Consider the following 15810-nt stretch of genomic DNA (forward strand, 5'->3'; position numbering starts at 1 on the left):
TCTATCTGCTGCACCACCCTCTGCCCGCTGTATTATGTCAAAGAGTTCCCGAGCTCTGTCACTTGGCTGCTGTCTTATGCAAAGACAGACAGACACTCCTCTCCTGCTGTTGAAGTGCACATGCCAGGGGAGATTTTTTACAGATAGACTTTTAAGAGGCCCGAGTCATGCGTGCGTATGTATGATCGAGGGGTTTACAATGTAAATAAAAGAAAACAGCTTTGTATTTGTTGCGTTTCGCTGTTTGTGGCGCTCTCTGTAATGATCCTGTCATCGTTTTAGCCAAAAGCATGAAGCTCATGATGACTTTCAAAGGAACTTGTTTCTGTTTACTTTTCTCTTTGTTTCTTTTACAGAATGTCCAATTACAAAATGTTCAATGACAAAACAATAAAGTGATGACAAGTTGAATATGAAAATCAGCTTCCACCTTTATTCTTAAGGGAGGCCCCCCACCGATCTAACACATGCAGTTCAGTTCCCTTATGATGTCATCTGGGTAATCTGAGTGTGTAAATGTTTAGCCACGCTGGCGGCATGGCTCGGTCTATCCATCGATGAGTCCTGCACCAAAACGTGTTGACGGAATAAATAAGATACTTTTTTTTTAACATTTAGACCCTTATCTTTCAGACAGCAGGCGGTTGCAGCCGCTTTCATGAACACACATGGCTATGTGCCACCGACGTCTGATTTGATGTTGGTTCAACTTTTCCAAGTCTCTGTGTGACCATGGCAACCACAGAAACCACAAGAAAAAAACAGTGTAGGAGCTAATTTCACTGGAACCTGACACCTCTTCACCAGCAGGGATCAAACAGATCAATGAAACGTCAGTAAACGTTAATGATATTAGTTAGCAAAGCTTTCTAGATCCTATAGTGTGATATGGCTAATGATCTATTTTAAGATCCGACCCGACAATATCGATGGTCTGTATTTTGATGAGTGATAATCGCTTGCTGTTTGAAAGCACCTTCAGTTCTGTTAACAGAAAGATTGCGTTACAAACTGGGCCGTGGCGTTTAAAAGATGGGGGCATTTACCAGGCAGGGTAGGTCTAGTGACGGATGCTACTGGGTTGCATTGTGGGAAGTGTAAGATCCAGTGATTTGAGGGGGCTTTACCTATACAAGGGTTTAGTCAGGATACCTCGGGCTCTGCTGCATCACTTTTGACCAGTCTTCTGTTCATGGCTCTAACCTCCCAACTTTTTGTACAGTACTAAATCGCTGGAGTACCCCTTTAAATGAGATTTAAATGCTGTGTGTGTGTGTGTGTGTGTGTGTGTGTGTGTGTGTGTGTGTGTGTGCCTCTCAAGGTGTTAATTCCTGGTTTGTCCCTCTGCATTTCCGAAGTATTCAGTGTCTGGAAAATTACAAAGTCTGTGTTGTGGTGTCTCAGCCCTCTCAAATCCGTTTTTACGAGCTCTCCAGGTTCCTCCTAAGAAAAATCTACAAAACCAAAAGAGTTTCTATTCTTGAGTTATGGCACAGTTGGCATCCCGTAAGTGTATATGTAAGAGTCAGCTCAGTTGATGTAAGTATAGGTTAGCTCCATAGTGCTATAATTAGGGCAGTCTTGACACTCAGCTATGCATGCAGGCTTACTGGTGCAGCTCTCTGAGACATAATCCAGACCCTGGTCCAATATGAGAGGACACAACCCACCGGGCAGATAGTCCTGAGATATTCTGGGATGGCATTTTAAACTATTTTCAAGTACGGTGATTCACTTTAAATTTCACTACTTACTCTATATTTCTTCATTCAAAATCAAATGTAAATATTGTGAGAAACACAGAGATTTGGTAATTTACACATAATAATCTACCCCTTCTGTAGCTGACATACTGTATAGTATAGTAGGCTAAGCGTGTTACAACTCTGTCTTATTCTGAGCGTGTTTGTAATCATTTGTCCTGTCATGTGGCGACTGCCTATAAAGGGAGAATGAGAGTAATGCTTCAGCTGTGGACTCTGGTCAAACCTGTCTGGCTCTGCTCTGTTTTCAGCAGTCGATCAGATCAGAGTTCCCAGAAAAAAGACATTTGATGATGATGGATGGATGCACTTGAGGAAGGAAAAGAAAATGACACATCGCTGCTCCTGCCAGCTCAGATATCACCAAACAGCCTGTATACCAAAAAACGTTCTGTTCAGTGTTTTAAAAACACAAATGACTAATATTACTAATGTGTAAGCAGGTCCATAGCGAGGATTACACTGAAGTCATGAGTCATTTTTGGTTTATAGTGACATTGAAAACTGAAAACTACTATGTCAAGGAAATTGCCTTTAAATGTGGTTCAGACATTCGTGTTCAAACATGTTCCCCTCAGGACGATTGTGATAACTTTGGAGATCTTCTGACTTTTCATCTAGCGCCATCATCAGGTCAACATTTTAATTTGGTTTATGAACAAACACCTGCTAAGCTAATGACATCCCCATCAGCCGAAACACTTTGTGTGCTGATAGGAAATGATGGGATGCTAACACTCTAAAGTAAGATGGTGAAGATTGTAACCATTAGACCTGCGTGAAGATGTTAGCATTTAACTCATATGGCAGCTAACATGTCTGTAGACTATTTGTCTTGAGACAAATTAGGCTTGAAACATTGTGCTTTTTCTCCATTGTTGCAAGTCTTTGGCAGACCTAAATCTCAGTTACATTCTTTGCAAGTTTTGTTTAAAGTAAGCAGCAATTCAGGGAAGAATTCACCTGAGTTGTTGTAGAGTAACTCTCTGATAACTACCAGATTATATTGTTCTCTAATGTTTGATAATGTTGATTTAAGTCATAATTTTGACAAAGTATCTGATAATAAAAGTAAGTAATATTTTGACCATGACTATTTTTATTTTCATATTGTCAACCTTATCATGTTATTTTATTTTCTTAGCAGAAATGTGCTTCCATACAGATGTTTGAGGTTTGAGTCTTGAGTCCAGATTTACAGATTACATTGTTCTCTACTGAAAACGTCCCCGGACACTGTTAGGAAATTGGAGACCAGTAAAAGAAAAAACTACCGTTTTATTTCCCAACTAAGGTCTATAAGGTCAATGGAGGTCGAAGTTCTAAATGTTATTTCAAACCCCTCGCCATGCTGCCAAGCATAAAATTCATGGGCCACTAGAATCAACCTAAAAAATGTAAGTTTTTAATTACAGAAAATGTCCCCTACATTTCTAAAGCCCCCAAATTCCCAGAACAAAATACAGAGTTTATGACCACAGTGTCCTCCATGGTAGTTATGGCCATGCATAAGGGCTTAGGCCATAATAATGTTGAACAATGACTTTTACACTTTATACTTTACTTTTGTAGTAGATGTGTACATGCTGCAAAAGAAACTGGAGAAGAAACACTTCAAAATAAAAAAAAAGAATGCAAAGAGGGTATGAAACCGCTGGTTTGTCTTTTAATCATTTCAACATAACACATGACAACTCAAAGATACACTGTACTGTACAATAAGTCAATAGTTCTGTTGTTGTGTTCATCATCTCTTTGGATCAACCAATATACAAATCTGTCACTTTTACATTGCAGCAACTGATTGCATGTGAGATATGTAACAAAAAAAGCAAGACTTCTCATTTTCTTTCTTTCTCCGAAGCACATCATGTATATAATTCTCCCTGTAGTTGATAAAACTCCATGCTATATAAAATAGTGTAAGTGAATGCAAATATTCTATTTTCGTTCACCTTTTTTTCACCTTTTTTATTCCAGAGGTGGCTGTAATAGCAAGTGATAAAAACAAAATGGGCTATGTCACTAAACGAGATACACAAAGAGGTTGGAATGCAAGACTTACATTAAGCTAGAAATATATAAAACTACATGTGGATGTTGCCTGCATCAGACAGTACCCAGTTTCTTACTAAAAGCAAAAAAAAAGAGAGGGAGAGAAAGAGAGAGCATTATTAAAATCAAATCAGTTTTTCTCTTCAACTGATGAACAAATTCCCTTAAAATGTTTGTGTTCTGCACCTAGTAGTAAAGAGGAAAAGGTGAGGATAAGTGCATCCCTAGTAGGTGCAGGTTGAGGTAATGGAGCTACAGCCAAGCCAAGAAACAGAACAACATCCCTGTCAGCCGTCAGGGTAGGATCCATTTTATATCAAGTGTTTCAGAGTCGTGCTGATTTGGTAGCAGCTTTTTGTGTCAGCTCAGACTACGGAAGCCCATTTCTGCCAGAAAAAAAAACCCTCAAAACAGCTGGAAACAAAAATACAAATGGTAAGCTAAAATTGTGAGAGTCAGAATTATGACAGTAAATAAAACATTTCACTTGCGAAGTCTATTTTGACTTGATAATGTTGACAAAATATCTGATAATAAAAGTAAGTCATATTTTCTTCTTTTTCTTTTCTTTCCTTAGCAGAAATGTGCTTCCATACAGATCGGGGCTTGAGTCCAGAAACAGGGCCCATTTCCCAGAATGACACTATGAAGCATGACTGACCCAGTCCTGGGTGAATCACTCTGGAAACACATCTGAAGCACTTATATGAGCTCAGGTGGCACAGCCTGACCACACTTCCAAGTTCAACAACGAAGACGTTTTCACTTCTGTCTTAAAATATCTAAAAGTTATTCTCTTCTCCAACTACTCGATGAGTTTATGTTTAGTAGCATTAATTTAAAGCCACATTTGATAGTCAGTTACCCACTTCACAAATGGAAAAGATAAACTGTAATTCATGCAACACTATGGTACTATTCATACATATGAGTCATTATCAGCATGAAGTTGTTCCTTTTGGCAGGGACAACCGGTTCAGTGACCATGGCTGTAAGCTTTAAGTGCTATATTTTGGGGTCACTCCTCGGTTCATTTTTGTTCAGTTACATGGTCAGAAAATGGCCTGCAGATGGGTCTCTGTTGCAACAGCATTTTAATGGCAGGTTGTGGTCAGGTTATGGCTTTGACACTCTACTGACAACGGTTTCTCACCACCCCAGACTAACAGATATGTTGTTGCTGTTCTCTTCAAGCACTTGGCTATAGAGTTTGATTAGATAAATTTATGAGAGGGAAGGCAAAGCTGGTTACCCAAAAACAAAAAGGTTTCAAATGGGAAGGGGAAGGGGGCTCTTATGTAGAAGGATATTAGTGAAAAGTCTATCAAAAATACTGTTATTCTTTTGGAGAAGAGAAATACACAAAGGTTGATAAAGTCTACACATCAAACTAATGGCACATACATGTACAGGATCAATACAAATTTAAAAACATATGAACATATAAGCTGAAATTTTAAAAGAAAAAAATACTCTTTTTTTTAAAGGTTGAAAGTGCTAGAATTCAGATTAGCTCACAGAAACCCAGGGAGGACAAACTTAATACATGCCAAAAGCCTTTCCTTAACCTTTTGTAGGACTAAGTTAATATTTGTTAGAAAAATATAAATGCTCAATTTGATTGCTACAAATTTGGCTTAAGCCAAGAGGGTTTTTCTTTAAAAATTACTTTTTTAAGGTCATAATAAAGATCAAATTTGAATCTTGCCTTTTTTAGTAAATTCTCAGAAAGGTGCCGACAGCTAATTCATTTAGGATCAATAAAAAGTTTGATCATTTTACAAGAGTCATCATCAAAATAATGACTTTCCAGGGGAGAGACTAATACGTTTCAAATTAGTTCAGAACTTGGATTATAAAATCTACAATTTTAGCAATGAAGTTGTGATTAAACAGTCAGACTGTGGGGAAGCGTTTTCTACATCAGTGCTTGCTGATTCTGAAGTTTCAGCTGCTGCCACCTTCCAAGGGGAATATTCACCTGTCTAACACACAGGGGCCATCAGCTGCTCATCGTCAGGGTTTCATATCCTACAGTATCAAAAATCGAATAACACTTGTAGCATTTTGTAACAAGCAATTGTGCAAAAATGTAGTTTCTTCTCCCCAGGTTTTGGTAAGAAAAATAAAACAAATAAAAATGAGGTGATGTGTTGTGTTGTTTTTCGAGGTCCTGTTTTATACAAACAGAAAATAATATATCATATGACAACAAACAAAACAAATATACGACTATGAGCAATACCCCAAGTTGTGCAGTCAGTCATGTGTCCCCCTGTGCTTTGAATGTCAAAGCCCGGGAATTCGGTGACTGCGTTCTTCCGGATATCGCCGTATTTTCAGACCCTTTTCCTTTAACTCTACAAAGCAGCTGAGAGAGGAGGAGGAGTACAGAGGGGATGGGGCCCGGGGATGATGAACACTTTGTTGGTTCGGTTTGTGCATGTTTTCAGCTCACTGTCCATCTTGCAAAAAAATTGAAATGTTCTAGTGGTCTACAGTTGTCGTCCATCAGCAACCGTAGCTAAAAGCAGCAATATGTATTTTATTTTTCATTTTTATGTGCTGTTTTTTTCTTTTTTTTGTTTGTTTTTACTCAGCATTTAATGGTGGTTGGGGCTCGCCTGTGGCATGACGACTGCTATTGGCAAAGTGAACGGGTCTTCTTCTATGACTGGAACGACATTTACGCACAAAATGAAAGTATCACAGATGATGCAGGAGCTCAGCCCTGTGTGGAGTTAAGGATATGAAAGTTGCGTTGGTCATGCCACAGACAGAACATTAGAAAAAGAGCACCTATTTCACTTTGAGGCTTAGGTTAACTTTGGGCTCAGGTTTTTATAGGCTGGTGGTGAATGGTTAAAAAGGATCTAAACTCCAAGACATCCAAAACCACTAAGCTCCTGGGAGCTCAGGTAGTTCTTCGGCTGGGATTTCATCACAGCGCAGGGGTTACATATTCCACTGGATAAAGACCTAATCATAGATTCAGAGGCCATCCATGTCAGCATCCCTATGACACAATCTATCTAGTTCAAATCCTAATTGATTATTAAGCCACTAACAGCCTCCTATACTTATTTCCCATCCACAGTTCTGATTCCGCTATACTAACTCAAGTACATGTAAAGGTAAAGATTGGATATGACAGAGAAAGCTTAAGGGAAAAAGCTAATACTTCATCCATTTGTTTGATCAAAAATGCAAGATACACACAAATGTAAACCTGCCAGACATCAAAAACATCATCACTTAATTTTAATACGTCTACCTAAAATACACCTTACTGAGATAAAAGCAATTATAATATTCATTTTTGAGATATTTCGTACACTGCAATAACATTCTTTAATACATTTTCCTCATCTGTCACTGTAATTATTATTTTATTTTTTTTGTCATTCACATATGTCAGGGTTCATCATTACCATGATGATGCATCTTTTTAAAAGACTGCCTAAAGATGTGTTTGTATTCTATTCCAAAAATATATATTTTAGATATGTTGGGCAGCCAAGAAACAGCTGCAATTATCATTATCATGGGAACTTTTAAAGATAACTGTTAGAGGGAAGACAGGTGAAGGAAGGAGAGTGAGGAGAAAGTCTCTGTCTCAGGCAGCGAAAACCTCTAGAAGTCACGAGGAAGGAGACAAAAGGTTTCCCAAGGAGATTCCGAAAGGTGAAGTGCCTTCTGCTAAAAAAAAAGTGCTTCTCTTGAGGAACAGTAAAAAAGCAAGCATGCTATTACATCATTTTCAACCAGCTCACACACTTTCACATTTCTTTTTTCCTTTTCTTTAAAAATGTGTGGCCATGTGTGTGTGACTGGTCGTTGTGTTTGGCAGCAAACAGGTTTCTTATCAATCATATGATAAGAATTTGTTTGTCATTTAGTGAGCTATATTCATTAAAACTGACCTGACTCTATGAGCACATCAGTTACAGTTAAAAGGGACATCCTTTGTTTGAAGAGCACTTTTTTTAGAGGCGGGGGTTGCTTTTGTGGCTCTAGCCTAGCCATCTAGAGGAGGATTTTAGAGTTGAGGTTCAATCGTTGACTCAATGTCTATATTTCTTCATTCCTTCACTGATCTCTCTCCTCTCCGTACTGATCATGACAGTTTCGGTTATTAGAGTGGGTTGATCAAAACTCAAGATGAGACACGTTCTACCATGTTCTTACATTTGGAAAAGAAAAATAAAGTAAAACGAAATATCCACTTCAAACTATATTTTTTTTTCTGGGTCACAACAAGACAGATAATCTCCACTAAAAATTACCTTAGATTTTTTTTTTTAATATTATTACTTTAGAAAGTATGCAGTACCACGCCTTTTGGCCTACTGATCCTGCCCTCTATACTACTAAATAGGGGATGGAAGGGGGATAAAAGGGGAAGTAAATGGAAATAAAAAAAAAGATGGGTTAATACATAGTTATAACTATAGGATGGGGGGGGGGAGCCCAAATAAAAGCTGCTTCAACTTCTTTTCTCACCTTTTCCTTTTTGCTCAAAGGGGTTTAACTTCCTTTTAAGGCTCAATCAAAGGCTTTTGTGCGCTTTCATTTAAGGCTAAGTGTTCATGTGTGTATCTATTTATTCTAATTCTCCAACTTTCTGATCAGGCCCTGTAAAGAACCACAGCCCGAAATATCCACGCTGAGCTGAGCTGAGACTGGAGTGGAGGCCATCTTGGCTGGGCAGGGCTGGGCCGAGGGCTGGCTCTCTCACTGGAAGGCCTGGTGGAAGCGAGGCAGTGTGGTGGTACTAAGGCTGGAGCTGAACACTGATGGGAGGGGGTGCAGGGGTCCGAGGCCCAGACCCCCGCTGGAGCTCTGCTGCTCCTGAGGTTGCGGTTGCAAAGAGGTAAGAGGTGCCATGGCGACGGCAGCTGCTGCTGCGGCGACTGCTGCGGCATGGGGCTCGGCAGCGTGCAGAGATGAGGAAGAGGAGATGGAGGAAGAGGAGGAGGTGGCAGATGAGGTGTAGCCCATCACCAGCCCTCCCGTGCTCATGGGGGCGTTGTAGGGAGGCAGGTTGAGGGGCAGGAACCCCAGCAGGTGGGAGAAGTCCATGTTAGCAGCACACAGAGACTCAGCGATCACCGCAGGGCTCTTGGACAGGAGGGGATCCCCGCAAAGCTCATCCGCCAGGCCCGAGGTGGGCTCCAGTCCGTCCTTAGGGGGCGAGGCAGCAGCGTGTGACTCTATAGAGGGAACCGGGCCTGGCGAGCCACTCTGCAGATCCATGAGGAAGCTCTCCATCTCCACTTTCAAGGGCTTGTCCAGCAGGTATGAGGTAGATCCCAGCTGGTATTTGGGGGCTGGCTGGGGCTGGTGCTGCTGCTGGGGAGCCGGAGGCTGGTGGTGTTGGGGCAGCGGAGGGGAATGGTGGTGGTGGTGATGGTGGTGATGATGGTGGTGGTGATGGGAGTGTGGGTGAAGAGGTCCAGGGGATTCCATGTGACAGCCCATGCCCATAGCTGCAGACAAGGAACCGGGCATCAGGGACGGGTGTGGGTGACCCACCCCAGAATTAGACATGGCCTGAAGATGGTGGGGGTTGTACATGCCCATTGGAAAAGGGGCCCCACTGGGGAATGGTTTGCCCATCATGGGGTCTTTGTTAGGACCCATTCCACACATCATGGGGCTAAGCTCTTCCTTCACAGAGCAAGGTGGTGACCCCGAAGCTAAAAGACCTAACATATCAGGAGGCTCTGTCTTGATCTTCAGCAGCTCCTGTGAGTGACTCTTCTTCACGTGGCGAGTCAGATGGTCCTTCCTGCCAAAGCGCTGGGCACAGTACTGGCACAGGAAGTCCTTTCGGCCCGTGTGGACCACCATGTGCCGTCTCACATCCTTCCGTGTGTAGAAACGACGGTCACAGTGGTCACACGGGTGTTTTTTCTCCTTGGTGCCACCCGAAGACTTCCCGGAGTGGCTCTTGAGGTGCTCCAAGAGAACGGGTGTGCTCTCGTAGGTCTGCATGCACACTTTACAGGTGAGATCCCCTGCTGTGGCAGAGTGCATGGCCACATGGCGCTTATATCCCAGCTTGGTGTTGTAGTGCTTCCCACACTCCTCACACTTGAAGGCCTCCTTGTTGGGGTCATGGGTCTGCAGGTGGTTCTTCAGGTGGTCTTTGCGGTGAAACATTTTCTCACAGAACAAGCACTGATGGGTCTTCTGTGGAGAGTGTGTGGCCATATGCCTGCAAAGTAATATAAAAAACAGAGGTTGTAAATGGTAGGAGTGTTTTAGGAGAAGTTACACATTCCTTGTCTTATTGTCATGCTTGTTATGCAGTCTGTTAGTAGTGTGCATGCTGAAGTGTGGCATGATTTCCTTTCAGTCAAACCCCTTGTGTCCATATATAAATAAATGAGTCACAGTGGTTTGCAGTCAGGACCCAGAATGGGTTTTATAACCACTTCCTGTGATTCACCGGATTCCAAACTTCCTAGTACATTGATGAGTTTGAGACTTAAAACTGCACTGATCGATTTTTCGGCCTCTTGGGGTAAAATAAGCTGGAGTCTGAGTGAAAGAAACCATGCGTCATACTGCATTTAAAAGGATGTGAATGTGAGCGATGTGATTAATGCTCAGTACCTGAAGAGTTTGTATTTGGAGCTGAAGGCCTTGGGACAGTGTGGCTGTGAGCAGTGGAAGGGTTTCTCTCCTGTGTGACTCAAGGCGTGGAGCCGGAGCTTCTCCTGTGAGGCGAACAGGGCCCCGCACACCAAACACTCGTTCCCACTCGCTCTCTCTCCCTCTTCTCCTTCCCTCTCCCTCTCTCTGTCTTTCCCCCTCTCTCTCTCTCTTTCTCTCTCTGTCCGTGGCAGCGGGGCGGCGCTCCCAAACAGCTTGGCGGCGGTCCGTCGTCCCTCTTCCTCCGGCGTCAGTGCGGTAATACGGTGTGAGGCATCGGCGGCAGCAGCTGCCATGGCAGCCCTAGAGTGCCGCTGCCATGAAAATCTACTTGTGGCTCCCCTGCCTTGCAGGCTCAACGTGGGAAGTTGCAGGGGGGTTTGTCGAAAAAGAAGGTGACCGACAGCTCACAGGAAGGGCCAATGATCCAGCAGAAACATGGAGGTAAACCAAAATCTAGTTTCAAAAAATAGAAAGTACATGCTTTGTCGCCAACTGTTTCTAAATTTTGTGGCAACAAACATATTTTTATTATAAACTTTTTACCTGTAAAAAACCTACCTGTCCTTCTTTTGTCTCCCTTTCTTTCTCTCACTCTCTGCTTCAGTCGCTCCTCTTCTTCACTCTCTTCTTCTCTGCTGCTCACCCAGTCCCAACAGCTATGGTTGGCGGTGAGTGGGAAACACTGCTCTGCATTTTTGCTGTCCTGCAAGGAGAGAGTAAACATGACAAAACAAAAGTTAGTTGACAGAAAGTGACTCCTTTTATTTAAAAACTAAATTGTAACAAAATGCATTAATGTAGACAACAGCTCAAACCCTCAGAATCCAAGGAAGTCGAAAAATGCAACCTCTCCAGCTAATAATTCAACATGCCGGAGGTGAATCATAACTGCATATTCCACTTCAAAAGCAAGTTTCCTCTGAGCTCACTAGGGGGAGCTGAACGACAAGTCTGACTGACGTGACAGGAGCTGCAAAGGATCACAAAAAATGTTTTTGTGAGTGATGATTCTCAATCACACTCACAGCACAATACGTTTAGTTGTATAACCATATGTGAAGGCCAAATGTAATTAAAAGCCTCATCCCTCATCATGTGTGTCTTCAGATGACAGCATAGTGCACAAAGCCAGCTTTGTGTGTGTGTGTTAATGTGTGTACATGTATGTACTTGTTATGAAACTGGATAAGGCTCCTGTAATCCTTGGGAAAACACAGAGACACACACAACCTCCAGGGTAGAGGGAGGGTTGTGGCGGCTGGGGGAGGACAGGGGGTGGGAAGTGTTTACGCCACAAACTCAGGCTTCCTAGAACCAGCACTACCAGTCAACCTGAACTCAACAACTTCTTGTCAACAGTGAAAATAGTTGCAAACTTTGAAGTGAAAAAAAGGAACGGCATAACTGCACTGAAGCAGCTACTGACTTTCATTACAGTTGTTTATTAAAATAAACCTACATTAACTTGTGCTCCCGAGAGACCGCTGAACTCTCTCTCTCCCTGTCATCTCTGCATTCCCTTATTTACCCTTAGTGACCTCCCTGACCCCAGCTCGCTAACACACCAGCTAAGTCCAAGGTTGAGCGGACACAACACTGATCGTGACGTTAGCCGTGCTCCGAGTGTCAGTCACGTGAACCGGGAGTGCATATAAGTACCGTAAACACATGTGGGCAAATGTGACAGACACACACATGCAGGTCTGCACATAACATACACAACTCCAAATGTAATGGCATCCTTTCTGTGTGAGAGGTCAATGAGTTAAGATAGACAGCAAACATGCTAGAGTCTGCTCTGAGTGTTTTTGGAGATACTTATATTTTTTATGTTTACATAGAAATGCACAAACATGTATCCACAGGGTGGCACCATGTGGCTAACACATATGAGAGTTGTGTGTGTGTGTGTGCTCATGTAATTTCTTCTACACAAGATCCACTTTAGCGTGCCTGTGTGCTCACGTATGTCTCAGTGTGTACATGTGCATACATGTGTGTTTGTTCTCATAATGTATGTGTGTTTACAGTGGTGGTTAAGAGGACCTGACAGCTGTAGCGTTGTGTGGTGGTCATCACCCAGCAGGGAGGGTGCAGGGGGGTGACACCCGTCCCATTGACCACCCTCAGGGAGCCCGGCTCTATTGTACAGCCTACCCACATCGCACATTCCTGACCTGAACCATGCCGTGTCGCCCTGCCTCTCTCCTCCGCACACAACAGCACATACAACACACAGAGTTCTGGTCACGCCGAATGCAACATCATGTACACACCCTCCCCCCCAAGCCGGCATGCTCAAACACACTCACAAAAGCGCGCACACAGACAGGCAGATACAGTACAATGAAGAGAATCCACACCATCAAGTTATAGAAATAAACCAAATAGAGCTTGAACACAAAGGACACACCATGACAGACCATGTGGAGCGGTAACTTCACACATGGATGCCCTCAGGCCTGAACGAGCCCAAATGACTCATACTGACCTATGCAATATTATCATGCTTGCTTTATGTATACATTATGTTAAAACTCTCTCTGACATTCAACTAAAATGTTTCAGTTACCCTACGTATCTGACTGATACTACACTCCCACACCCTATGCAGCCTAGATTAAGTGCAGTACATGTCTTCAGACATATATTAGCCTAAACCAGTGTTGCTTATCATTCAATACCACCTCAAGCAGCTCTTGATGTTTACTAAAAAGGTTTTACATTACAATGTGACCTTTTTCACAGCAGACGTTTTGACTTGTCACAGTAGGAACAGCACAGGTGTTACTAATAACATTAACGATGGCCCTGTTCTGTCCCAGTAAGCCAGGACACTGTGACAGTGAGCCAGACATGCACAACACCAGGACCCTGAAACTGAAGCAGCTAAAAGGCATTCAGCCATCATCAGTTTGATTATTCACACCTGTATTTTTTTCTTCTGTAAAATGTCAAAATGACTTTTGTGAAAACATATACATGTATATTGATTTTTTTCTTCAACCTGAATACAAACATAATTTTACGCATATCACCCATATTATATGGGTATATAGTATATATATTGTACATGTTTTTGTCAGATACTGCACTCTCTGCCACAAAGAAACAGCCAAATACAGAGCTAAAGTAAGACAGCTGTACCACATGACAGCTAGCTAGTGAGATAGCCACAGCTAGCCTTACCTATACCAACATTTACTTACTTTCTTTCGGCTTAACTCTCGCTGTGATTGGATAAATATCAATTTTGATGAACCGACATCTTGGTGATTCAGTTTGTTATCCAACATTACTACATGAGGCAATAGCTAAATCCAATCATAATGAAGAAAAATACAGCTAAACTAGTCCTGATAAAAGGTAACGTTAGCTTAGAGCAACAAAGTAGCAGTAACAACACTCTCAGCTCTTGACTCCACTGGAATTCACAGTTTGGTGCAGTTAAATTACATTAAAATCATATCACAATTATTAACTGCATTAGATTGTAGATCAATTTCTATATTGATTTCGGCGGGGGGCAATTAATCAACAACTTTTCTCATGTTTCTACAACTCAACAAGCTCTTTATATCAAAGGAGCAGCCAGCGTGTGCATTGGGATCTTTCTCGCATGTCTCTCTGCATGTTCCTCATTATGTATCAATCAACCAATGAAAGTCCGGCTGAGGTTTCTCTCATATGTTCCCACTCCACATGTATAAAACCCGTCAGTTCACTCACTGTTCTCCCCCACTGTTGTGTTTGTACAGTAAATCCATCACCATCAGTCTGCAGCTACGATCAACTGTGATACACAGTACGAGCTCCAGATGCACTCGTGTTCAAACACTGGTCTCACAGTAACAACGCTAACACTGGTGTCTATACACGACAGACATTTAATCATAAATAATAACTAATTTATATAAATACTATTTCACATGTATTGATTTCTATTGATTTCATATAAGAATGGAAGTCAATCTTTGTACCTCGGTATGATTCAAGCATTTTCTCTGCTTTCATGCAGGGTTTATAAGTATCTGGTGCACTCTCTAGCACTCATGTTTAAGCACCTCGAAAGTGAAAATGGACTCTCTTTCTCTATCAAGTGCTTCCTAGTGGCTGGTCTGCATAACAAGTAAGAGGAGGCACGTTCTTCTCCTCACCACTTTGAAGAGAGGAAGAACAGAGATTGACAACCGAGACAACACACTCTGCATCAGGTGATATGGGACAAATACTTGCTGTTCAGTGATGGTTTGCACAATTGTAATGGATAATTCAGTGTGTTAAGGTGTAAGTCTGGCACACTACTCCATGTTTTTCAACAGTGGTCCTGTTGCACTTACGGAAATCCCAAAAAGATAAAGAAATGGGACAGAATTCCTTTTCTGTGAACAGAAAAAAAGACTGTATAATAAACTTTATAAACTACCATCTATGGATAGAAGGCCTTTCAATATTCAACATCAGCAAAGTAGCAGCATATCCTATTAGATTACTCTACTTTTTTATTGGCCATCCCCAGACAATAAACACCCACAGTGACTCTGCTTAATTTCTAGATTACAATAAGGACAGAAAATAACTATAACATGAAGTTAGATTCAGATTCTGTAGTGGGTTATAAAATGAAAATAAAATAATAGATTTTTGTCTTAAATGATAGCAAATTCTTTGGGTTTTGGACATTTTGTCGGTTAAAACAAACTATTTTTAAGACATCACTGTGAATTGATGATGGCCATTTTCCACTATTTTCTGAAATAAATAATTCATCCATTTATTAAGAAATAAATTGATAGATTAATCATTAATGAAAACAAAACTTAGTTTCAGCCCTACATGTCAGTAACAGGTACTGACCATCCTGTTTGTTACATAACTCCAAACACACCGTACAGGTATTAGGTTATAGGTCAGAGCACTCAGTGCTTCATAACCAGGGTTTTCTGCCAGCACAAACAGCACAACTGCAGCCATTTCCAACCACTAATCACACTTCACCGTCACTGCAGTCATCACAAAGTAACAAACACACGGCTGCAGGATGGAGCTTCTTTCCAAAATGGCAGATGCCGCTACGACAAACACTCCACAGCACATTCACATGGAACCTCTGCTTACTTCCCCTAATCAAAAACGTTGAAAGCAGAATTGAACCGCCACTTTCCAACCGCCCGGGTGTCTTTAGTTTCTGTCCTGGATGAAAGAGCTTCCACATTCCTTTCCTGAGAGGTCAGAGGTCAGCCTCTGCACTGCCTGCCTGCTCGCCCGCCACGGCTCCCGCATGCTGAGTGACTGGTATTAACCCCTTCACTGCCTGCCGCAGCCATAC

At 42.0% G+C, this 15810-nt stretch overlaps 1 protein-coding gene across 3 annotated transcripts; it reads right to left on the minus strand.

Annotated features, from left to right (window-relative positions):
• Nucleotides 1–8552: 8552 nt before the first annotated feature.
• On the minus strand, nt 8553–10580 carry plagl2 (pleiomorphic adenoma gene-like 2). Of its 3 annotated transcripts, none has more exons than XM_070910775.1 (4): nt 10440–10555; nt 9266–10038; nt 8807–9148; nt 8553–8716 (listed from the first exon to the last, which is right to left on the minus strand). In XM_070910775.1, exons 2-4 carry the CDS (start codon nt 10032–10034, stop codon nt 8553–8555), a joined length of 1275 nt encoding a protein of 424 aa, XP_070766876.1. In that variant the 5' UTR covers nt 10035–10038; nt 10440–10555. The 3 variants fall into 3 exon arrangements, with proteins under 3 accessions (XP_070766876.1, XP_070766875.1, XP_070766874.1); XM_070910774.1 differs by having other exon boundaries at nt 8553–8698; nt 8789–9150; nt 9247–10038; XM_070910773.1 differs by having other exon boundaries at nt 8553–10038; nt 10440–10580.
• Nucleotides 10581–15810: the final 5230 nt, after the last annotated feature.

The sequence above is a fragment of the Enoplosus armatus genome, chromosome 8 (assembly GCF_043641665.1).
Source record: "Enoplosus armatus isolate fEnoArm2 chromosome 8, fEnoArm2.hap1, whole genome shotgun sequence".
In the NCBI taxonomy this organism is placed as follows: domain Eukaryota; kingdom Metazoa; phylum Chordata; class Actinopteri; order Centrarchiformes; family Enoplosidae; genus Enoplosus; species Enoplosus armatus.

Coding starts and splice junctions, on each gene's coding strand:
- plagl2 (XM_070910773.1), bottom strand. CDS start 10,034: ATGGCCACACACTCTCCACAGAAGACCCATCAGTGCTTGTTCTGTGAG.